This window comes from Pristis pectinata, chromosome 2 (assembly GCF_009764475.1).
Source record: "Pristis pectinata isolate sPriPec2 chromosome 2, sPriPec2.1.pri, whole genome shotgun sequence".
In the NCBI taxonomy this organism is placed as follows: Eukaryota; Metazoa; Chordata; class Chondrichthyes; order Rhinopristiformes; family Pristidae; genus Pristis; species Pristis pectinata.
Window position 1 is genome coordinate 54938934 of NC_067406.1, and position 26464 is coordinate 54965397.

The window sequence follows — 26464 nt, forward strand, 5'->3', positions numbered from 1 at the left end:
TGCTGCACCACTCTAATGCCCATAGTGACACATTTGAAAAGGAAGGAGAGGGTGAAAATAGACAGAATAAATAGGAAGAAAGTAAATTAATGCAGATTTTTTTACATAAGTTACCATGACAACTAAATTTTCTGTGGTGGGCCCTAATGCCTCCAAAGACTCTGGCTCGTCTGCAGGTCGCCTATAATGGAAAGCTGTGCCAGCAACGTCAAATTTTCTCGGCCAGTCAATAGTCCAGGCACCGTTTATGTAATATTCATCACCTTCAGATTTCAAAGCTACAAGTAAAAATGTTTCAAATTATTCTTAAAGCAAAACTATAACAACTTCAAAATCAAAAAAAGAAAAACAAATGCATGTAGTTTGTATGTAATATAGAAGTGTTCAATTTAAAATTGCAACAAAATGCTGGAAGAGCTCAGCAGGTCAGACAGCTTCCGTGGGGGGAGGAGGGAGGGAGGGAGGGAGAGCTGACATTTCAGGTCAATCCTGCCTGCAGTACTGAGTGCCTCCAGCATTTTCTATTTATATTTCAGTTTTCCAACATCTCTGACGTTTTGCATTTGATTTTACTGCTTAAAAGTTGTTTCACCAAATCAGTTTAAACATTTAAAAAACTGATAGTTTATTTAAAATTTATAAGATTAGCACTCAGTTTTAATTTTTGCAAAGAAAAACTTCAAATAAATTAAGCAATTAACCCATCTCCATACGCATACTCACCAATATAGTTTTTTGACATTGCCAGTTCCTGTATTTCAATATGGACCGATCCTCTTGGAATCTGAACTACTTCCATGTACCCTAAAAACACAAAGTTTGTATCCTGAATTATTTCATGTAGTTGGAAAGACTGAAAAATAACCATTTTTTATTATACCTTTTATTTAAAAAAAACAGCCTTAATTGGTTTTGTCATTTATTTTCACATATGCCAAATACAAAATGAAATTCCAATTACCATTGTAACTTACCTCAAAAGGATTTGATCTGAATGATGTTCCAATGCAAAACAGCTGAAAACAGGGAGACAATAAACCAAATATCCTTTGGAAAAATTACATTTGTTGTTTTAATGCTGTCAGTCCTCGTATCCTTCCATGTAAATGAATTCCTAAATGCTAATCTACATCACACCATTCTTTTCAGCTTCTTCCCAATGACACCCTTCATCTCTGTGATGAAGTTAATTCTTTCAAATGGCTCATGACCCATTTGATCACATTGGTCTCTTGAGGGTGAATATGTCTCTGCATCACTGACCTGAACCATTTCTCATTCATTTCCTTTTTCATTGTGTGCTCACAGTAAGGGTTGCTCATTGGTAGAAATGTAACATTTTTCTACTTGTGCATTCATTGTCAGCATCAAGAACTCTGTTAGCAGGAAGGCCACGTGATGGTCCTGTTCTGATGAAGGGTCATCAACCTGAAATGTTGACTGTTTCATTCTCCAGAGATGCTGCTTGACTGGCTGAGTATCCCCTGGCATTCTCCGTTTTTATTTCAGATTTCTAGCATCTGTGGGCTTTGCTTTTCTATATGATGTGTCCCTCTGCTTTGAGATTGAATTTCTTGCACCTCAATCCATTTTTAAGTGGGAATGGGTTAGCAGCTGAAGGCAAATTGCAAAAGTGAGACACAGTTTTGTAGAATGCCATGACGTAAATGTCCAAGGTGTTTTTTAAGGCAGAAATGGATAGATTCTTGCTAAGGAAGGGGTTGGAAGATTACGAGGAGTAGGCAGGAACACAGAATTCAGTTAATAATCACATTAGCCATGATCTTATTAAATGGAAGAGAAGGCTCGAGGAGCCAACTGGTCTACACCTGCTCCTGATTTGTATATTGGTATGAATTAATTTTTTTTGAATTACTTTTTTAAGGATCATTGGTAAGGTTACAATGTCTGCTGCAACTAAGCGGAACCTGTGAGATAAAATGTTTCACCCTTCTGATCTTGAATTTGCTATTTAAGGGACAGGCATTTAAGCAGATGTAACATGCTGCTGGCACAGTTTGGGTAAGACAGATCACAATCTGTAATTTTGGGATTTTACAAAGAAGGAAAACACACAGCTGTTGATTGAATTTCTTTCCATTTTTTTCTTAATTCCACCCTTGGAGAAACATATAATGCACCAGCCCAAATAGCTCCCCATGTCTCTGATCGCCTCTGTAAATGTCAAAACCAAATCAGTGCTAATGAGGCATGTTATTAGCACTATAGCGATATATACTTAAACCTACCATAATTGAATAAAAGATAATTTTTTACCAAAAACTTAATTTATTTTTGCATCATGTATTACCTGCTATATCTTCAGTATATTTCAACTCCACTAAGACAGTTATTATTCCAGGTTTGTATGTGAGTTTCAAATAAATAAATATTTTCAAAAGCTGCACGAGGTTTAAGTCACAGTCTTGGTCAATAATTTCTTGATAAACCGAATTTTACGAGATTTTCTTTCAGTGCAATTTACATTTTCTGAGCACAACATTCATAAGCAGATTAGGTGATTAGCTTGTTCTAGCTTTTACTATTAATCTTGATCATTAAAAATAAATCTACTGGATGCTACCATTTGTGTGGACTTCTTTGGTACTAATTTCTCAAATTGCTTTTTTTGTTTTCTGACTAACTATGTATTAAAGGACTTCAATTGCATCTGCTAGGAGGGCAAAATTGTTTGGATACCCAAGACTATCAGTCACTCAGCCAACAAATGTTACACCCCATCATCAGAAATTTGATTATGTGTTTTAGAATGTGTTGATCAGGCCTGGGTTGCTTATGAAGACTTATCTCAATCCTTCCAAATCACCAACTATTTCATCTGTTATCTGCTTGAACTGTACATTTCTCTGTGGTATAGTGAAGGACTGTAAAGGATTGATGGTGTGAAATGGAAAGTACATTTGTTAATGTTAGCAGATACTGTGAAACAGTCATTGCTCTACTAATGTTAGAACTATCCTTTAGAAGAGCCAAAGGGATGAGTTCCCAGATCATTGATAAAGAGTGTCTGGCATTAACATGTGCTGCAACTCTACCAGAGTAGGCTACAGACCACTGGATTCAAAGGGGGAGAATGAGAACTTGGTTGAGATAAGGATATTGATCATGTTCTCCCCCATCCTTTCCCCATTGTTAGACATAGATCATATTCTAGGTCATGAACATCTGATTTCTCTGATAATCCAGTGCTTGAACAGTAAGCAATATCACCAGAGTCCACACCAGAGGTAGGACAGTATCCTTTCTGGATTATAAACTTAAAAGGTAGACAACTCCAGTAATTTTTACAGAAAGCTTTGTTTATTTCTGCACCACTTTTCACCTAAGTCTCAGTAACTTCAACTCTGCTGAGGCAGTTATTATCCTAGCTTTGAATGTGTGTACAAGTTTTAGATAAATAAATATTTCTAAAATCTGAGCGTTAAAGGTATATTTAGGTCTCAATCTTGGTTAATAATTTCTTGATAGTGCTGCTGCTTCACACGCTTGTGGCCTGCGTTAGGTGCAGAATAGAATTTGCATGCCGTCCCTGTAACTGCGCAGATTTTGCCTGGGTGCTCCAATTTCCTCCCACATCCCAAGGTGTGCTGACTGGTGATTAGCTACTGTAAATTACCTCTAGTGTAAGTAAGTGGCTAAAGAAGTAAATGGGACTTGACAGGCATGCAAGAGGAAATAAGTTGCAAGGTTACAAGGAAACAAGAGAGAGAATGGACATGTGTTTCCTCTGCTGGGCGCCAGCATGGACTCAATGCGCTGAATGACCACCTTCTGTGTCAAAGTAAGTAAATTAATCCAAATGGAAAAGTAAGACCACAGTTCTCAAAAAATTGTACTGCACAGCACCATGTTTTTGTGCACCATGCGATTCAGTTTCAATAAAAAAACAAAACAATCAGGAACATAACCATGTGGGTTGCAAAGTTTGCAGTCTTTCTTGCAGGGCTGACCTGCTAATGCACAGAGAATCCCTTATGTGTGCAATGGTGTCAAATGATGGGCAGCACACAACTGAACACCTACTTCCGCAATTTTCATTCACGTTTGCTGAACCCATACTTTCCACTTGGGACGCAAACAGCAGGTATCTGTGCCTATGTGGCCTGCTTTCTCATTACTTGAAGGACCACCTGAGCATATTCAAATCTGGCATCAAGAGCCTGAATCATCTGGGTCCTCTTCAACTACTTTATTTACCTGTCTCTCACACCCAATCTTGCCTCCCAATCCTGGTACTGAATCCCATGCCTCCACAAACTTTTTAACCCTTAAGCTACTCCTTCCTTCACTCAGAATCTGTCACCTTCCACACCATACATCCTCCCTGTAGATTTCCTCAGAGCCCTCCATCCAGATGATCACCTCCTCAAACACCTATCCCCTCATCATCTCTTGTCCTCATGATCATCTTGCCAAATCCTCCAATTGTCTCCGGCTTTAATCATCTGCAGTTCCCACCCTACCACAATCATTTCCATAATATCCCTTGGTCAACCCTGATCACTTCCACAATCCACCCCTACTAATCATCTTCCACCAATATGACGCTCCACCCCCACCCCGCCCGCACCATTCCCCCTGAAGTATCTAGTAGGGGTGCAATTGGCAAAAAATGCTGGCAGATTGTGTTGGGGCACTTTGGTCAAGTTTCTATGCAAACTCATTAATGTTCACCTATATTGCCATAAATCTGTCAAATTGCACAATGTAATCAATTCATAGTGACTCAGCACATTCTTTATGGCTGGCATGGATATGATGGATCAAATGGCTCTTACTGTGAATTAAGTGTTATGATTCACATAGAAGAATAGCATTGATAGGAAATAAACCTTTCTCCAACTGACTAATTTAATGTTCTTGTTCTTACATTTTAAACTGGTTTCAATTGATGGCTTGGATATAAAAGGTTCATGATCTGCAGTCCATTAAGAGAAATTTAAAAGAACTGGTGTTTAGACAGACCTTGTACACAAATCACTGAACATTAATGTGTAGGTACAGCTAACAATTAGGAAGTCTAATAAACGTTGATGTCTATTCCAAGAGGATATGAGTACAAGAGAAAAGATATCTTACTGCAGTTGTATGGGCCCCTGGACTATTGTATGCAGGTCTGATCTCCCTATCTAATGAATGAGATACTTATGATGGAGGACATGCAATGAAGTTCACCAGATTGATTCCTGAATGGCAGATTTGTCCCATAAGGATGAGATTAAGGAATATGAGTTTAGACAAATGCAAAGTGAATTCATTGAAACTAACAAAATGCTTAATAGGTTGACAGGGTAGATGCAGGGATGATGTTTTCCTTGGCTGCAGTGGCTGGAACCAGGAATCGATATCTCAAAATAAGGGGGTGGCCATACTGGATAGGAATAATTTCTTCAACCAGAGGGTGGTGAATCTTTGGAACTCTCTACCCAGAAAGTGCTATGGAGACCCAGTCGCTGAATACAATGAAGACAGTGATTGATATATGTTTTGATATTAAGGGAAAGTGTCACTAAGGTAAATGCTCAGCCACGATCTTATTGAATGTTGGAGTTGGCATAAGGGGCTGAATGACCTGCTCATGTGTCTATTTCTTATGCTCTTATGACCAGAAAAGGATGGCAGATTTTCCTCCCAGACAATCATTAGTGAACCAGATGGGTTTTTACGACTATCTAATAGACTTATGATGACTTTAGTTCAACTAGATATCTTTTAATTTTCCAGATTTATTTAATTACTTGAATTTGAAATCCACAGCTGCCTTGATGGGTTTGAATTCATATCACTGGGTCAATGGTCCAGAACTTAGTTTGCTACTCTCGTAACTTAACCACTATAATAACCTACTGAGGGATAGTACATCAATGTGATGTCCAGGGAGGTTAAGAATAGATACTTCAACACCTGAGAAGGGGTGAAGAGCCAATGCAGCTGCTTCACGAAGTATGATTTGATAAGTAAGACCAAACAGGAACAGTTCCATACATGTGACAAGACAGGATGGGTAGATGAACTATGTTGCAGGCTGCTGTTTGGTCCAGATGACAATGAATAGATTACCATGGTCACAGTTCCAGAAAATGACATTTGTTACACAGCAAAGCATGGATTCACCACTCTGACAGGGCATGAAATGAGATTGGAAGGACTCAACTCAGATCTCATTAAAACCTTTGCTACACATCTCCTAAAGCATAGCTAGCTGCAATCTTGCATTGTGCTCTGCTTACTGACCTACATTAGCTAAGAAATCTTGATTTTAAAATTTCCCCCCAAGGCCTCATCAGTTCTTATCTGAATTTACCAGAATTAGTGCAGTCGTTCCTTGAACTTGGTATTTGTAAGATTCTAAGAACCCTAAGCACTCTGGTGTTAGGTTTGTGCATTCTTTAAACTCAGTGGTTTTGGCACCATCTGCTCTCTGAACTCTATTGTGTTGGTGCTATGTATTCTCTGAATGTGATTGTGTTAGTACTGTATATTTTCTGAACTCTGTAGTTTTTGCATAGCAACATCTTCTGAAATAGTTTTAGCAATCAGTATTCTCTGAACTCCAGTGTTGATCCTCTGTTCTCTGGACGTATTGTTAATCCTGTCCATTCCCTGAACTCCAGTCTGTTAGTACTGTGTTCTCAGAATTTATTAGGACTGCTGTAGTGTGTTCTGTGAACTCAATGTTTGCACCTATACCCATTGCCTGAACTTCATACTTTTGTATTGTGTATTCTCTGAATCTGAACTCGATAGCAGTGGTGCTGTGGGTTCTCTAAAATAAATAATGTTAGCACTATGACTTTTCTGATCTCAGCAGCCTGCCTGACAATGACCAGATCATATTATGCATAGCATGAACTTGTATTACTCTACTACAAACTGTATCAAATTACACATACCAGACAAGTGCTGGCTGAGTACTGTACTCATATACGTTATACTGGTAAAAATAAGAAATTCAGGTACTTGCATCACAATGATGTTAAAAAGGGAGATGAATCACATGAGTTCCTCCCACAAAAAGTAAAAGACGTATGGAATCCAAGAAGAACTGATTGGGTGTAATGATGAGAGGACACAAGGATGTTTCTAATCTGAATGTGCTGGAAGGCTTTTTCCATTCTTGTGATGTTTTGAAATTTTGGGTAAGTTTCATAGCAGAAATTATAGGCAGTTGGACAGGTCTAAAATTTTAAACCTGAATCACAGTTGAAGGTTAACTTGCAAACAAGTTCTGATTGCACCTAGATACAGCAGACATTCAAAATGGCCAAACGAAAGACATAAGAATACAGTCAAACTGCAGCTGCTCTTCATAAAAAGTACTTATCACTTTATCAGCTTCTGTTCCTCTATCTTCTATTAGAAATAGAACAAGTTATGAATAACTTGTCAATGAATAATATAATATGTGAATGAATAAAAATATGTAATATTCAAAGCAGAGAGGTCCCACATAGCAATAATGTTTTGATTGAATGTCTAGCTGGTCTACTTTTCAGAGAAAATCCACATAAATTTGCTACATTACAATTGCTTTCTCTTAATCAAAAAGTGATCTGGCTGACAAAATTATTTAACTCTAAGGAAAATAATCAGTTTTGCTGCTATCCAAGAACGAAACTTATCGCTATGGTTTACTTTATCGGCAGAATTAAAATAATGTACACCAACCTCCACGAGGCAGGGAATCATTGAATAAACCTTCTGTTGCTTCACAAGTGCTTCCATCACCCCCACAAACACGACATCTGTCTTCTTTTGCATCAGAGCCCAAAATGTGATCGCAGCCTACATGCTACAGAGGGAAAGAAATATGAAAACAAAACAGTTCAGCTCATACTGTAACACTGACTGAAATAAAACTACTTAAGAATAATTCATGCTGTACGATCGGTATGCAAGACAAGTTTTTCACTGTACCTCGGTACAAGTGACAATAATAAACCAATTCCAATACCAATATAAAAATCAATTGTAAAGAAAGTGTAATATACTCTTTACATTAAAGAATATCAAGCATAAACTTTCTGTGCCTCTTCAACTTCTGTAACTACTGCGCACATAAACTTCTTCAGTTTTGCAAAGAATGTGAATCTTACATTAGGTTTCAACCTCTATCAGTTGAACTGTATCATTCAGCAGTTAAACCTAATGATTATGTAAATAAATTGACAATTTCAGAGTAAAGGTCTAACCTTTGCCCTTCACTCCTTATGTATGCTTGTTTGATAGGGAAAAAAGTAGGGGACTGTTTTACGAACAGCAATTAAAATGTGACCTTTACCCATTTGTGCCAAACATTCTAAATATCGACTGCTGCAAGATTTCTTTCACCAAAATAAATGTTTACAAGAGCTTTTTTGTTGATCTAACAATGTGGGAGGGAATGAAAGAAAGAATGGAGCATTTTTTGGAACACTTGCTGTAGATTGTGGCCATCGACAGTATCTATTTGTTATTTTTGTGTGGCGTCTGTGCAGGTGTAGTCTATCTTTAAACATTCTAAATATTGGATATGTGGATACACAAGGGATTTACAGATTTCTCTTTGGGTTGATGGAGGGGAAAGCCTGTACAAAGATCCTGCTGCTTTTGTATTTCTGTGCTTCGTAGCATTTGCAGCTGTAGGAATTATCATTTTGTTTTATTCTGATGCTTTCTTTTAATCAAATTCCTTGGTTAGTTTAAATGGGTTAGCCTGAAGAATTAGGGCTAGAAATTCAATGCCTGAGAACAATGTGCTAAAATGGCACAACCCAGGGGATTTATGCCAGTTTCCTTTGAGATTGCAAATAGCCATTGTCTTACACACAAAATGTACAAGTACCATGAACATTGCATTACTCATATAATCTCACACAAAATCTGCATGTTCACATCTTTAAATGTGATATTCTGTCACAATGAGAGCAATTTGAGAAGCAACACCTCACATAAAGGAGACACAAAAAAACCAACACCTCACGTAATGGGTCTGATTTGCAATTGTTTTGCCTTTGATTCATGTGCAGTAATGGATGACATTACCCTGAGATATCCTACAGTTAGAAGTAAGGCCTCAAGGTATGATTGGAATCTCTGTTACTCCAAGAAAGGAAAAGTCCTTACTTGTGAGATCAAATACATGGGACCATCTGCAAGACTTTCAGAGCTTTCTTCCCTGGCAGAATCCCTAACAGCAACTGAGGCACATACAGCCTGTAACTTACACTGGTGCAGGCCTTCACCCCAGCTAATGGGGTGCTCTTGCACTTGAGGGGCATGCCAATTCTGAAGCATGTTTGCATGAAACAATAATGCAGAAGTGACATGAATCAGATGTGCTGCACTTTGACCAAGGTCACTTAAGCACATTCCCTGGTGTCCTTGTGAAATCACTTTCTATATTGCACGACTGCCATAGTATTTATCACAGCACCTGAAAGTGCCAATGGGTTCTAGCGGTGTATGTGTGCTTCCATAGCATTATGTAAAATATTAAAATATTGTGCTACATGACAGAATGTCTTGCCCTTAGCAGTGTTAAATACTTTAAAACACGGAAGTCAGCAGGTTGAGACTTCTTAAACTTGACAGTGAACTTTGAAAGGTTGCATTACTGCAAATTCACTTGTTTTCATTCTTTCCCGGGATGATGTATACCCAGGAAAAATGGAAGACATGGAAGATTGAAATCCTGATGAACTCCACCACTGTTCAGGAAAATAAAAACAATATTTACAAAATAACTGTGGAGGGATTATAACTTTAGAGCATTTAGAAGTAAATCTCAATATCATTTTGTCATTGTTACAAATAAAAAACATTAACCAGCGTCCATGTCCCTTCTGCTTCCTTCGCTATTTTTATTTATTTAAATGATGAACTTAGTGGGAATTAAGCTTACAGGATAATACTTATTAATATATCAAATGGAGGTGAGCACTGGGTCACATGGGTTAGTATCATTATTATGCTCTAACTTAAATTTAGTTTCTCATTGAAGTTTTAGCTTAATCAGGGCTCCAATTATTCTACCTCATGCAAGTGTTGGATTACGTTAAGCATAGATAAAAGTATCTCTCTCTCTATAGTCAATGACTCTTCCTGTGTGTTCATGATCAAAATACTTTTTTATAATCCTGTTCTACTCTCTGACGAGATCATTTGTCAGTCAGACAGATCCATGAATATGCAAATCAATAGTAGGTGTTTATACACTGTATTTACATGGATATGTTACGATACATCACAGGCACATCCCTCCCCACCATTAATAGTATCTACAGGAGGCACTGCCTCAAGAAGGCAACATCCACAGGTCCCCACCATCTGGGCCATCCCCTCTTCTTGCAGCTACCATCAGGCAGGAGGTACAGAAACCTCAAGTCCCACACCACCAGGTTCAAGAACAGCTACTTCCCTTCAACCATTTGGTTCTTGAACCAACCGGCACAACCCTAATCACTGCAGTTTAGCAACACTATGACCACTTTGATCACGTTGCACTAAAATAGACTTTGTTTTTTTTTTGCCCTAATTGTGTTCTTTCTTGTAAAATTTGTATATAATTTATGTTTAAATTATGTTTTTCTTGTGAATGCTGCTTATATGATGTTGTGTGCCTGTGATGCTGCTGCAAGTAAGCTTCTCATTGCACCTGGGCATACATGTACTTGTGCTTATGGCACTAAACTGACTTTGACTATACTAATAACTGTAGAAACTTTTTCTCCATTTTAATGGATGTGACCAAAAGAGGCCAAACTGAGGTAGGACAGCTTAAACCACTAAACTGAAGAATGAGCTTGTTCATGAAGATAGGCAGTTGTTAACCATTGTACAGTATTACTACTGTGAATTGGTTACGTGAAATTCACTTCTGTATGTTCTGTTGAGATTGTTCCATTTGACATATCTGAGAAGTAGATGACATGGAAAAAGAGCTATTCAATCCAATGTGTTTACTTGCCTCTCTCAAAAAGCTACAATCTCTTTCTCCTGAGATTTCTACATAACCAAAAATTATTTCTTTCAATTATCAATCCCTTTCTCTTTTAGAAGTTATTCCTTGTTTATCTTCTCAAAACACATCATAATTTTTAATTCGTCTATTAGATGTCCTCTCAGCTTTCTTTTAATGAAAAGTTTGAGGTTTCCTCTAATATTTTCAGATTCAATTAACTTCTTAGAAGTTAAAAAAGGGTGGATTTATTTAATTCAAGTTTTTTTTACAATTTGACATTAATTTTTAACAAAGAGAAAGAATTTTATAAGTTCATCACTGGGCGCAATATTTTCTCATAGCTTTTCATGAAATGCTTAAAAGGCATGAGGAAATGGGAACTATTTCTGAATGGTTTAACAGTAAAGTATATGGAACCTTGCATTCTCCATTGATACAGATGTCCAGTGAGTCTGCATGACAGCGAGTTCCATCAATAACTGCAGGAGACCGTTCAGTGTAAAAGTTATATCCTTCCGCCAAGCAGTTTAAAGCACATGGCTTAACACCACCTGATGAATGAACAGAAATAGTTAAATGCAAATGAAGTGCTTTAGTGGTACTTTTTAAAGGTAAAACTTCAGAAAAGCAACATTTCATATAGTGTATTCAGCTTTAATCTTCTGAGTTCATAAATGTTCCCTATAACAAGAAAATTAAAACACTGTGACCAGTTCTATCGGTCATCTTCTTTCACCTGTCCTGGAACCCATGGCTGATGCTCGGACCTAGCTACAACGGCAGCGTCAGCTTCCTAACCTCCCATCCATAAAACCTTAGATCACTTTCAAGCCTAGACAACCAGTGAAAGATTTTAACTTTTGGCAAGGATTGGACCATAAGCAGTTGAAGACAAGAAGTATACCAGACAAGGTGTATATCAGGCAGCTGGTGTCTAACCATTCACTGACATTAAGACCTAAGTTTCAGTGTTTAAAGGAATTTTGTCCTAGGGTGGGATGTGGAAATGCTTCTAATGAAAGACATTTCCAACATTTCCTGTCAATCATAGACAAGTGCTTTATGTTTCATATAGATACATTACTTGTTACTAATATTAAATGAAATTAAGAATTAAGGAATGGCTTCTTTGATTTCATCAGTATTTACTATTATAAATAGAGAGCAGAATAACACAGAACTTCAAAGCAACAGCAACAAAGTAAGGCATGTTTGTTTCTGTGCTTCTTATATTTGTTGGCACAGGAAGCAGATGCAAGATCCAGTAACAAGGGAGGGAAAAAAATATTTAGTTGCCTTCACATTTCATCCTAGGATCAATTATAGAGTAGGATTGATAGCGAACTATTAGTTGCTTGTCCCATTGGTTTGAGAATTACTTGGTCAAAGCAGACTGCTAAGGGAAAAAGGAAAAATAGTGAGATAAATGGTAAACAAAAAGCCCAAGTGAGACACCATCACACTAACCTCCAGTGTATGGCTTCCAGTTGTAATACTTTCCACGGAAAGGTAAGTTATCAAAGTCTGCACACTGCTTTTCACGAAAGTCTCGTGATCCAATTGGACATGGCTAAATGGAGGGGGTGGGGGCAGAGAAAGACATTTTTTTGCTTTATTTTGTACAATTTTTTTTCAGTTTCTGACAATATTTTTCTCCCAAGAACAATTACATTTCTGTCATCACCTGCTACAGGAATTGAATGTACTTAGCACTGAACAGACATCTTATAAATAAAGAAATTATTTTTCTACAGAAAATGAGAACGTTTCTTGAAACGTAGCCATGTACTGACCTTGAAAGTCTGAAGTCTGAAGTTTAGCTTTAGATACATGTAAGAAAATAACTACAAATATATTATTATCTAATTTAAAAATCAAATTGTAGCTGAGTACTTATTATCAAGTATGTTTAGCATTTGAGTGTATTGATGTTGAAACCTGAAGCAGAACAAGGCAAAACTTATCTATCCCTAATAAATAGTCTATCATGATAATTTCGTTACAGACCATATAACGTCTTATTGTCACTGCAATAGGATCACTTTTGAGTCTCTCCACTGTTACTGACAGTCAAACAGGAACACTTTAGCAAATCACAATGGACAATCGTGATTAACAATTAATTTTAAATGCTAGACAATTGTCAAAGCGTTTGCATAGCATTTGCTATTTATGCAAATAAAAATCAACATGAAGTGAATTAGACAGTCAGTTTCTATCATTTTTGTTGCTGAGTCCAAATTGGTTATTGGCTTGTGTTTTTTAGTTGTGGCACTACATACATCAGAATTGGAAATAGGTATGCGAGTGGTGTTCCACAAATTATAAAAGGCACCTGTCAGAATAATATAGACGATTAAGTTGAATCCAAAGATATTTGCTCACTTTGATGACAACAACAGAAACTGACTTAAGACTGCACTGGAGAGAGTGCAAAGGAGATTCACCTTTGATTGGATTGGAGGACTTCAGTTATAAAGAGAAACTGGATAAGCTGGGCTTGTTTTTTCTGGACTGAGGGAGGCTGAGGAATGATCCAATAGAGATATATAAAATCATGAGAAGTACAGATAGGGTAGATAGAATCTTTTTCCCATGACAGGGCTGTCAAAAACAAAAGGGCAAAGATTTAAGATGAGTGAAAGGAGTTTTAAAGGGGATCTGAGGGGGAAAATATTTCTCACAGAGAGTGGATGATATCTGGAGCATGCTGCCAGAGGAGGTGGTGGAGTCAGATAGAACATAGAACAATTACAGCACAATTCAGGCCCTTCGGTCCACAAAGCTGTGCCGAACATGTCCCTACCCTAGAAATTACTAGGCTTACCCATAGCCCTCTATTTTACTCAGCTCTATATACCTATCTAACAGTCTCTTGAAAGACCCTATCGTATCAGCCTCCACCACCGTTTCCAGCAGCCCATTCCATGCACTCACCACTCTCTGAGTAAAAAAACTTACCTCTGACATCTCCTCTATATCTACTCCCCAGCACCTTAAACCTATGTCCTCTTGTGGCCACCAATTCAGCCCTGGGGAAAAGCCTCTGACTATCTACCCTATCAATACCTCTCATCATCTTATACACCTCAATCAGGTCCCCCCTCATCCTCCATCTCTCCAAGGAGAAAAGGCCGAGTTCCCTCAACCTGCTTTCATAAGGCATGCTCCGCATTCCAGGCAGCATCCTTGTAAATCTCCTCTGCACCCTCTCTATGGCTTCCACATCTTTCCTGTAGTGAGGCGACCAGAACTAAGCACAATACTCTAAGTGGGGTCTGACCAAGGGACCTATATAGATACAACTATATGTTTAAAGAAGGATCTATACAAACACCTGAATAGACAAGGCATGGAAGGATATGGACTTAATGCAGGCAAATGGGATTAGTGCAGATGAACAAAATGGTCAACATGGATGTGGTGGGTTGCAGGTCCATCTCTGTGCTGTATGATTCTATGACTCTAATGAAATAAAATTCAAAATGACATTTTATCTCACCTTAACTCAAATGTGCCTTCTGCAAAACTATCCTGAAGTGAAACACTATATACTGATTAGATTCATTGCAGTGTGTTACCACAGGGGCAGCACAATGGTACAGCTTGCAGAGTCACTGCCTCACAGGTCTGGTAACCCAGGTTCAAGCCTAACCTCTGGTGCAATCTGTGCACAGTTTGCACGTTCTCCATGTGACTGTGCGAGTTTTCTCTGGATTCTCCAGTTTCTTCTCACATCCCAAAAGTGTTCAGTTTGGTAGGTTATTTAGCCACAGTAGTGTGTAGATGAGTGGTGGAATCTAGAGTAGTCTATGGGAATATAGGCTAGGGTATAAGAGTGTTAAAATGGGTGCTTGATGATTAGTGGGATTAGTGGGCTGAAGGGCCTGTTTCCATGCTGTATTTTTATCTATAAATATATTGAGATTGAAAATCCCTGTAGCTGACGTCCAGGCAGAAGTGACAGGATGCATCTGCTCAGGACTATTGATGTTGACCTGCAAAGTTCATGGCTAGATAATGATCTCAACTGGTTAGGTGCCGATTCCAGTTGCAGCATAACTCAGGAGCTGGCCAGATGAAGGAATCACAACTGAGTCAGTCATGTCTGGTGCCAGGACCATCCAAATAAGAAGGGTTCCATTCCCACTCTATAAATGTGGGTATATTTTATTTAATATACACATCAGTGCTCGGCTCCGCACAGGGATGCAGAACTCCCTAGTTTGCTCCCTTCTCTACCACTGGCTTTTCTGGTGGGTGGGTCGAGGTTATGTTTCAAAAAAGCCTCTAAGAAACTTTGGAGTAAGTCAGGAACCCCAACTGCATCCACACCCAGGTAATTTGCAGCAATCTCCACCCACCCTCCCCAACTCTACCTCACCCCACCAAGAGACACTCAGTGGCCCTAAGGTGGGACTGCACTGGAGAACTTCTGTTTTTTAAGCTCATTAATTTATTTGCAGACAGTTGTGTATATCAGTTTAGCTTTGCCTGACTTGGGCCACAAGGAGGGCACCACAACTGCAGGCTGACCAGAAGTGTTTCTACATGAGAGTGATCTGAGGCATGGAGATACTGAAATTCCTGTTGGAGGGAATCCTCAGCCCCCCTTATCACAATGCCTTTGTTTATGACAGGTTGCAGCTCCAGACATCAAATACCACCCACAGCCTTCAGTACAAAACTGCTTCATGGTGTATCCAACAATGGCCTGGTTTCTGGCTGAAGTCACAGCCAAAATATCTTTGAATTTTTGCAATAGTCTCTTTGGGTTTTTAAAAACCATTTTCTCTATTTTGTATACGAGTGAACTGAATTAGTTGCCGGTACTGCTCAAACTATTATAATTGTCTTTGACAGATGTCCAGGGACTGTTTGTGTCCAAAGTAAAACTATACAACTTTCTCTGGAGCTTCCCTTCCCCACATGCTGATTTTTAATACATTTTTTCAAACATTACTCTGTTGCTCTACTGGCCATTGGTAATAAATCTGCAACAAGACATGTTCTTGAAACTGCTGCCTGATGTGAATGCTTCCACCACACAAGGTCAAAGCTGCATATCAAACTGAGCTTCTAAACTATTCACAAGTCTGAAAAAAAAACTGGAAAAGCACTTCATTATAATGGACACTTTCACTAGTTATAAGGAGAAGATAATGCAGAAATAAACAGCTTTCTCTATGATGTGCTTGCAATATAATTAATGCAATTATTCAGCAAGAAAATGCATATTACAAAGTTCAGTTGTAAGTTTCTACTGCTGATGAATTTTATCTGTTCAAATTTTGAATGGTTTAACTATACCCAAGAAGAGATAGCTTTTTAAACATCGCACAAAAGAAATCACACCACATTGAAATCTTATTCTCTGAAAGGTGACATTTTGCTCAATTGTTAGCTGATACCTGCCTGTCTTCTTTGGCATTGCCAGCAACATGAAATTAAACATAGTACAACAAAATGACCCCCAACGTTGTTTCAAATTCTGGACTCAAATTATCTGAGACACTTTAATACCGTTTTGAACTAGCCTGGAGCATTTTCAGGCAAGTTCAAATTGGTTCTTTCTTCTTAAATCACATACCTGCTGCTAATCTACAGATCTATTATAGATTACTAATAGACAATTTAATTGTTTGAAAGGGTTTAGGGAGCATTAAAAAAATTGTAGAGGAGAAAAGGAAGATTCTAGAGAAAGCTGTGTTGTTTAATGGTGGACCCTAACAGTCAGGTAAATATTGTTGTCTGCACTATTACTTTGGCCCAAATCTCAAAGGACAAATAACAAATTTCAAATTGAGCTCTCCAAAAAACTTTCAGGCCTTCTCAATGCTTCAACTATACTTTGAATCTTGAACACAGTCTAGTTAGCAATTCTCATAGGAATAAAGTTATAAAAGTTTCTGGATTCTATTATTATATTTTAGTGAAGGAATCCACAACTGACTGGTTGTCATGAAGTTTAGGAACAGGCCATCTCGTGCAAGGTCACAGCTGGCTGATGTTTAGTGCTGGGTCTTTTGTATGGGGAACAATTCAAATACCAAAATCTAAAAATATTGGCCTAGAAATTCTTTCACACAGCATAAAATTTTAGTGTACTACACAAAGGAATTTAATCAAAAGCCCAATTGCATACAGCATGGGTCACTTTTGGAGAAACATCTCTCACAAAACAAGCAAGGCTTGCTTCTACAGAACTTAAAGGGTATCATCCAAGGCCATGGAATCTGGAGTATGGATCCACCTACAAATGGATCCCCTTAAGGTTTTTCTTATTCTCTCTTGGTTCCATATTCTCTCGCTGTATGTCCTTCAGGGCCCACACAAATGAACTCTGACTCCTGGTCCTGACTCCCAGTGTCATAACCTCTGCCTACACTAAATGAGGCCCAACGTGATCCACTAGATCCTGATCCCCTACCAACAAGACAGGCATCCCTCAACTGCCACAATCTCTGCCCCTACAAATCATTTCTGCTTCCCTACATTAGCTCCACTATGGCGAGACTAGCAAAAGAATGGTCTATTTGTACATACAGGGCCCAATCTATTGCACACATGCCTTGGCCTTTGGGGAGTCTACCCACAAAACATATGTTGGCCTTGTCCCCCACCCCACATCACTGGTTTAATGCAACTCAAGAATTTCAAGGCCACAGTTTAAATGCTTTACACAAAAGATAGAGTGAAATTTAAATTGAGTGTGCTATTCCAAAGTCAAAAAGAGAAACTAAGAATACTGAAAACCTGAAAAAAATGCAAAATACGTATCAGGTCAGCCAAAATTTAATAGGCTTATACGAGTTACTGCTTCTTCAGAACAATTATAAAGGAAAGGTCCCATGGAACTATAAACCAATCTTTCAGGTGCAAATTATGATTAGATGAATGTATATTTCCAGAGCATTCTGTGTTTAAACTCAGGTCAATAGTTGTTTCCTCTGGGGGGCTGAATAATTGCACAAATAAAAGTTTACATTTTTATCCATTACTATTGCAAGCAAATGGTAAAGGTTCTACTTACATCAGTGTTACAGGAGCGATAACGTTTTCTTTCTCCAAGGCAGTACTTCCCTCCACCAGAAGGCCTATTTTACAATTTTAAAAGAAGTGATTAGTGAAATAGTACTCTTATTTTCCTACACAGGATTGAGAAGTCAACAAAATAAAAAATTAAGCTGACCTTAGAATAAAATTACCTAAGCAATCACTTAAATGAAACATGGAAAATTAAGCCGTATTTTACCACCTTTGTTCACAGGAGCAAAATGTTCACAGTGGGAAGGGAATTTAAAATATCAACTGAATATTGCTGTAACAATTGTTTTTGCAGAAGAACCATTGTGAACTTATTATTAAAATCTCTTGGAATATTCTACATACACCAACCAAAGATATGTGCCCAAAAATTCATCTGCTCTGTGACTGGAGCCCTAATACAGCATTGTGCAGTTCACCCACACCAATTCATGGCAGTGCATTGGGACTGAACTTCAGCTCGCAATCCTAGTGCGACAACACAGGCTTGTTTTTGCTAGGCCATGCTACTTAATAAGGGAGGCAGCACAGATCCCCGATACTTTGTAACTAATGTCAGTGCAACTACTGGTACTTAGCTGTGCAGCAAATACATCACGGCTTGAGTGCCTCTTCACAAAGTAACATCACTGCTACCGGTAGTGAGACTTCCTCAAAAGAGAGAGTGAGAGTGAGAGAGAGATAAAAGGAGAGGAAGCATAGCTGATGTAGAGGGGTGTGCTTTGTGCCAGAGAAACCAGGAGGACTTTCAGCAACCAAGTGAACCAGGCGTAAGTTTGGTACAAGGAGGATACACATCACAATATGCAGGGAGGACAAAAAATGTATCAAGGTGTCAACTTTCATTTCAAAGCACATCTCAAATGTGCTGACTTCAGCTTTAGCACCCCCTCACATCTACCCAGCACCCCTTCTGTACAGACATAGGTAGGCACATGTACATGCCTACACCTGACATTCAAGGATGGGCAGGTATCTCCTGCTCCATACGTACACATATCTCCCAGTTACCACCACCTCACACTCAGACACAGGTAGGCATAATCTCCACACACCCTCCAATACTCATAGGGAGGTTAGAAACACACCCACAAAACCTCCAAATTCAAAGACAGGGAGGCATGTTCCGATACACAACTCCCCTCTAGAGGCAAACCATCACACACTCCCTTCAACAGAGATAGATGGGTGCACACTCAGACACAAGCAGGCACACACCTACACACCCTCTTACCCCACACTAAAACACAAGCAGCTACACAATCACACATGCCCCCTTACCCTCACACACACAGGTACACAGTCACAAGACACATAAAAAAAGTGTCCTGAAGAAGGGCCTCAGCCTAAAATGTCGACTGTTCATTTCCCTCCAATAGATAGAAACATAGAAAACCTACAGCACAATTCAGGCCCTTCGGTCCACAAAGTTGTGCCGAACATGTCCCTACCTTAGAAATTACTAGGCTTGCCCATAGCCCTCTATTTTTCTCAGCTCCATGTACCTAATCCAAAAATCTCTTAAGAGACCCTATTGTATCTGCCTCCACCACCATTGCCAGCAGCCCATTCCACACACTCACCACTCTCTGAGTAAAAAACTTACCCCTGACATCTCCTCTATACCTACTCCCCAGCACCTTAGACCTATGTCCTCTTGTGGCAACCATTTCAGCCCTGGGAAAAAGCCTCTGACTATCTACCCAATCAATGCCTCTCATCATCTTATATACCTCTGTCAGGTCCCCCCTCATCCTCCATCGCTCCAAGGAGGAATTGTATTGTACCATTTAGTAGTTGACAAAACAAAGATTTAATAAGTTCTGCAAATGGATACCGAGTGCATTTATTTAGAATCAAATGGAATAGTACAGTAATTTACATTCTAGACTCCATGATCAAAAGGAGTCCATGATACGATGACCCAATTCAGCATTCAGATGCTGCCTGTCCTGCTGAGTTCCTCCAGTATTTTGTGTGTGTTGCTCCAGATTTCCAGCAACTGCAGTCTCTCTTGCGTCTACACAGTCACACAGAAACCCATGTTCAGTAATAGTAGAGAACTACCTTTTGTGTATTTTTGGGAGCACTTTGCTGCCAAAAAGAATGCCACCTTCTGATAGCTTCAGCATGTGGAGTTAAGGGGAAGGCAGCCACTGTGCTCACCAAGAGCCCTTGGTCAATGATAATAAATGGCTGTGACTGTATCCTTAATCCCATACTAGTGGTACATTGGTTTCCTTGCAGTGGCTCTCAGCGGTGGTGACTGATGAAAGGACAGCTGTCACGTGCCAAAAAAGGAAGGGAGAACCCATCTCTCCCAAGTTACAGCCCTTGGGACTGTGCTGCCCTTGAAATAAGGCAGGCAAGGCAATGAGGAGTTATGCAAGTTCCCTAGATACCTGAAATTGACCGTGAATGCAATACTGGCAAATCCATGCGTGCACTCAGCTTCACATTCTCTGCAAAAGGAAAAGTCGAGAAAGATCCTTTTCATTGGATGCAGGGCATCAATGACCTCTGTAACACTGCAGGGAACTATAAACTGCAAGGTTAGACCACACTTGGAGTATTGTGTTCAGTTCTGGTCGCCTCATTATAGGAGGATGTGGAAGCTTTAGACAGGGTGCAGAGGAGATTTAGCAGGATGTTGCTTAGATTGGAGGGCATGTCTTATGAGGACAGGTTGAGTGAGCTAGGGCTTTTCTCTTTGGAGAGAAGGAGGATGAGAGGTGACTTGATAGAGGTGTATAAGATGATAAGAGACATAGATCGAGTAGACAGTCAGAGACTTTTTCCCAGAGTGACAAAGGCTAACACGAGGGGACATAATTTTAAGGTGATTGGAGGAAGATATAAGGGGGATGTCAGGGGTAGGTGTTTTACCACAGAGAGTGGTGGGTGTGAGGAACGCACTGCCAGCAGAGTATGCGGGGGCAGATACTTTATGGACATTTAAGAAACTCTTAGGTAGACACATGAATGATAGAGAAATGGGGTGCTATGTGGGAGTGAAAGGTTAGATAGATCTTAGAGCAGGATAAAATGTCGGCTCAACATTGTGCGCTGAAGGGCCTGTACTGTGCTGTAATGTTCTATGTTAAGATGTGCCTTGGGTCGGCTGATGTGGCCTGAAATAAGTTGAAGGCTAGGATATTAAAGTGACAGTGATTTTGACTTCAGTGGGCAGAGCAGTGTAAGGAAAGGTACACGCCTGAAGTTGTTGCTGCAGGAGGTTACAGATCTCTGTCACAAATGACTGGCAAACTCTCCAAACCCTCCAAAGATTTTGCTCTTTGAAAAAGGCCAGGGTAAGAGTGTGGGTTCTTGCTTACTCAATAGGGCATGGTGTTAGGCCCTGCAATTATAAGTCCCTCCTGGGCTTCCTCCCTCAGGGTCTTCGGCTGTGTTGAATGGTAAAGATATCATGCAAAGTACCGCAGGCTGAGGCTCAGCAGTCACCCTCCAAAATGTTCTGCAGCAGTAGACTACAGAAGTTTGAACACCTTAAGTGTGCAGCTGCACAGCAAAAAAATACCATAACAACCTTGTTCTCTTGTCACTAATCAATAACTGATTTTATCTGGATCAGAGACTAATTTCTCCCTACCATGCTTCAAGGAAGTACGACACAGGGATTTATTTCATTACATGAATGTCCCACACAGAAAATGCCTTATTTGCACAAGTGCCAATCTTTATGAGAAGTGTATAGTGAAATTTCTACGGTAAGTTGGACTATAAAACACAAAATTGCATTCCATTCTGAAGAGCAATAATCTTCCACCATGTAGTGCTGAGAAAGCCAGTGCAATGCAGTTTTTGATCTGTGCAAATAATAAACAAATTGTTATTACTGTAACATTGCAGCTTCCTTACACTTCCCAAATACCTCAGCCCTTTCCCCCTAGAAAGCGAAAGTGATCAACACAAGAGGCTCATTGGAGATCCCCATGCTGTTGGTTCAGTTGAAGGATGGCCCAAATTGAAACAGGACCAGTGAACTGCATGTGGAAATGGGATCCCTGGGCCACTGCAATATCAGATGAGGCTGGTAGGTCAGTCATTTAAGTGAAGCCCAGAAGAACCCTGTTCCTTCTATAAGCACTCTTAAAAGTGAATACTCACCTCCTGGCTCTTCTTTGACACAGCCCCCAGCCAGAGTGAACTTGCTCCACCCAGTTAAAATCAGAGTTTTGTTGACATCATTCACAGACTGAGTTAAGCATCCAATTAGTAGTCTGCTTGTTTCTTGCAACCACCTGCTTTAAAGATCTCTATATATGGGTTATGGCTATAGCAAGGCAAGGATGTGGGAGAGAATGTTTTCTTAAAATATTAGGATTGCCAAGAAGCTTCAAAATTTTTCCCAATTTGTACTCAGATATAACACATTCAATATTGATCACCCATTATAAACCTTGCCAATCTTACATCGTCTATTTAGATCCCACCAAAATTTAGTTCACCGTACCTACAAGTCTCTCTGAATCTTTCTTAATTTCATACCAATAGACATCTGTGTTGTCTTGTCATAGAGACTCTGAAAGTTTAAGTACACCACATCCACTGCAGTCCACCAAACTTATCTTTTCCTCAAAGAATTCTTATTTGTTAAACACAATTTCCCTTTACGATTTTTACTTTATCATGATATTTAATAATTTTAATCTTCAACTAAAGAGTCAAAATTTTCTCAGGAAAGAATATTAATATTGACTATATTTACTTGGGTTAGCATGGGATACCTGCTTAAAAATTGAAATTAGATTCACCAGTGTCCAATACCCTGACATGCTCTACTCTGAATGGCATGCTAAAATATAATGGGTGAATTTTCATAACTATTTGTCCAAGAAGGCCATCTTTAAAAATTTTCCAAGTTTGTTGAGATAGGAGAACACTAATATACACCTAACTCAAAATATTTGCACCATCAATCACTCTTAACATTCTCTGTCAAGATCCTTGGATATGTTCCATCAGATTCTGTGATTTTGTTCTCTTTAAGTCAAAGAATAAAATTTCTCTCTATATCCTGATCACTAATAAGAAACATTATTTTAGACTAGATCTGTTTTATATTTATTAAGGGAAAAAAAAGAAAACTGAAGATTTATTTCCTTTGAGGACAAAAGATTTCTTTGTGTTGACAGCAGTGCTTCATGCTCATCATGACTCATTGAGGAAACTTTAATTTGTTGCAAATGGTGTTAATGGGTGGTAACTGTTTCAAAGTAGATTGGTAGCCTTAACCCTATCCTCCCACCCAGTTAATTCAAACAATATTGCAAACACATTTCAGAAAGGCCTACCACAGGAGAGGGCCAGTTGAGAGAATCTGATTACTTCATGTGATATACCCTTGAAAGACCCTGACAGTTCAAAGGCAATAGGTTGTGGATGCCAAATAAGGGTAAGTTTGCTTTGGGACACAGCAAAGCAGAACTGTTTGTCTTGGGACCTACAACATTACTTATGGACTACTGTTGACCTGGTACCCTCTCCTCACATTTGCCTTGCAGTTGTCTTGGGCTGAATATTCATCAGGATGATTTGAAGTTTAAATTATGAGGACAACTTGGCTTGCCATCCTTGGATTTATTGGATTAAGAATAAACCAAATCATCAATGGATTTGTTAGGGTAGATGTAGAAACCTATTTCTACAGGCAGGAGAATCCACAATAAGAGGCGTACACATAATAGCTAGGTTGTTTATGTGCGAGAAAAATTGATGGATACTGAAATCTGAAGCTTGGTCTGAAAATAAGTTCCCAGTGTTGGGTCAACTGAACTTTTCTAAACGGTGAGATCAACATATATTTTTTTGTTAAGTGTATCATGAGATTTGCAGCAAAGATAGGTAAATGAAGTTGAGGTACTGATCAACAATGATCTAAGTTAATGGTGAGTAGTCTAGCCCTGTCACCATGCGTGGATTTCAGAGGTGAGACTTAATCAGATAAGGCACCATTAGGTCAATACAAATGGGGCCAAGCCATAAAACTGCTGCCATTCCTTCCCCATGACTAAGTTGCTGGTGTCCCAAATTAACATTGTATGTCACTAGCTTCTGTAACAAGGAGGACATCTAAAACAGGCATAACTGGTTCTTACCTATGTATCAAGACTTTTTTTAAAATGGATACATTTAAAGTGGATAAGCATCACCTCTTCAGTTAGACCATAGGTTGTCGATATGAATATATAGATATTTTATAATGGGTATGTTATTTAATAGTGACTTGATATCCCACTATTTTGGTAAAGGTCTCTGAACAATACATAAATATCTTACAGGTGCTTCATTGATAGAAATACTGACAATTGAACGTTATCCAACTCATACAATTTAACCATTGTCTGTGATCAGAGGCATGGGATAAATAGTATAATTTACAGGTGTTATTTTAGAATTATAGAATTTTTATATAATCTTATTCTACCATAACCCTTCTGATTCACTTTATAGCAAATACATGAAATAAAGTTACTGTGCTGTTTTCAAGTATGTCTTTTTGCTCTGGCTTACTTTAGTTACTTACGCTGGACTGTCACAGTGCCTCAGAGATGAGGAGACTCCTCCCCCACATGTTCTACTGCATTCTCCCCATATGGACCATGGTCCCCAGCCCCCATCTATACTCTGAGGCCAAGTACCAAAAGGTACACATTCGCCTTGATAACACCACTGTAAGAGACCAGAAAACACAATTAGCTTTTTAAGTGACATAGTGCAAACAGTCCTACACATTAAGCAATGATGAATTGGAGCCATGAATATTCCTGACAAAATGTAAACTATAGTGTTAAATACCAAACATTTCTGTAAAACTATTAAAGTTTCAAAGTTAGAGGTATCAGAAGTAAAAAAAAATTCTGATTCCTCTGAAAAACTATTCTGAAAGTTTGTATTCATTTCATGATCATAAAGTTGAGTATAATACATTAAATAATATTGTTCAAAATTGCTATAATTGAAATTATATTAGTTCTTGGATATAAATATGTACGGAAGTTGGTTCTGATAAGTGCAACATTTCTTCACATAGCATCAGCATCAGAAATTCAAAAATTTAGTTCTGACCATCAGATAATGGTCAACTTTCACTCTGCATTGTCTCATTAAGATGCTTTAACCCCAATTTAAGAAATGAATCTATTACTGCACCTGTGCAAATTTTTGTTTTCCATTCCAACCAACCTTATAACTTTTCTGACAAATGGAGCAGACTCGAAGGGCCGAATGGCCTAATTCTGCTCCAATGTCTTATGATCTAAATATCATCGATTTAGTGTTAAATATATATAGATTTGTGCTTTGGTTAACATCCACAAGAACTAAGATGAGACTGCCCACATCAACGAGACAGTGGACCCAGGCAAAAATGAAGAGTGAGAGACTGGTGAATGGGTACAAAGAGTGAGGCGTCAGTGAGAGCAGAGAGAATGGGCCTGGGCAGTAACAGGCAGGGACTCAAATTAGGCAGTGGTCTGAAAGTGTGATGTCAGGGTTCAAAAATTTCCAGCAAAAGGCAGATACATCATAGGTGAGTAGCTGATGAGTACTTTCATCTGTCGAAGTTCAGCTTTATAATTGATAATCAAAGACCCCACCCACCCCGGTCATTCTCTCTTCTCTCCTCTTCCATCAGGTAGAAGATACAGGAGCCTGAGGGCACATACCACCAGACTTAAGGACAGCTTCTATCCCACTGTGATAAGACTACTGAACGGTTCCCTTATATGATGAGATGGACTCTGACCTCACGATCTACCTTGTTGTGACCATGCATCTTATTGCACTGCACTTTCTCTGTAGCTGTGACACTTTACTCTGTACTGTTATTGTTTTTACCTGTACTACCTCAATGCACTCTGTACTAACTCAATGTAACTGCACTGGGTAATGAATTGACCTGTACGATCAGTATGCAAGACAAGTTGTTCACTGTACCTCGGTACAAGTGACAATAATACACCAATACCAATATGCTATAAAGGTATGGAATGGTAGGGCAGGCTGGCTGAATAGAATGTGTAACCTGTGCTACAATGAGGAAGGTTAGGATGCATCCACTCATCTATGCAGCCATATGCATAGGATGTGCTTCCAGTTGCATAGCTTGAACTCTGGATTACAGAGCTTGAAGAACAGCTGAAGTCACTGTGGTATATCCACCAGCCTGAATCACTGTATCCTTTCTTACTGAGATTTTCTCTTTTGGATACTGGTGGGGGTAATGGTTTCTTTTAGGGCAGTGTCGCCGGAGAAGGGACTATAGTGGCTCAGCTGCACAAGAGGACAAGAAGAAGAGTGAGAGAGCAAATGTGACATGGGATTCAATAAACAAGGGGACAAAAAGACGTTTGGTAACCATATAGGTGAGTCTGGGATGGTATGTTGCCTCCTGATACTAGGACCAATGATGTCACTGTGCAGCTGCATGAC

The 26464-nt window shown here is 39.1% G+C and overlaps 1 protein-coding gene across 1 annotated transcript in view; it reads right to left on the reverse strand.

Annotated features, from left to right (window-relative positions):
- adamts6 (ADAM metallopeptidase with thrombospondin type 1 motif, 6) overlaps positions 1-26464 on the reverse strand; it is a 205852-nt gene that overhangs the window by 27669 nt on the left and 151719 nt on the right. The window contains exons 12-18 of the mRNA XM_052044773.1: positions 24558-24703; positions 17997-18060; positions 12431-12533; positions 11381-11514; positions 7690-7813; positions 724-804; positions 115-278 (exon numbers count right to left, since the gene is read on the reverse strand). Coding sequence (XP_051900733.1) covers positions 115-278; positions 724-804; positions 7690-7813; positions 11381-11514; positions 12431-12533; positions 17997-18060; positions 24558-24703 — 816 coding nt within the window. The remainder of the gene's footprint in view (positions 1-114; positions 279-723; positions 805-7689; positions 7814-11380; positions 11515-12430; positions 12534-17996; positions 18061-24557; positions 24704-26464) is intronic.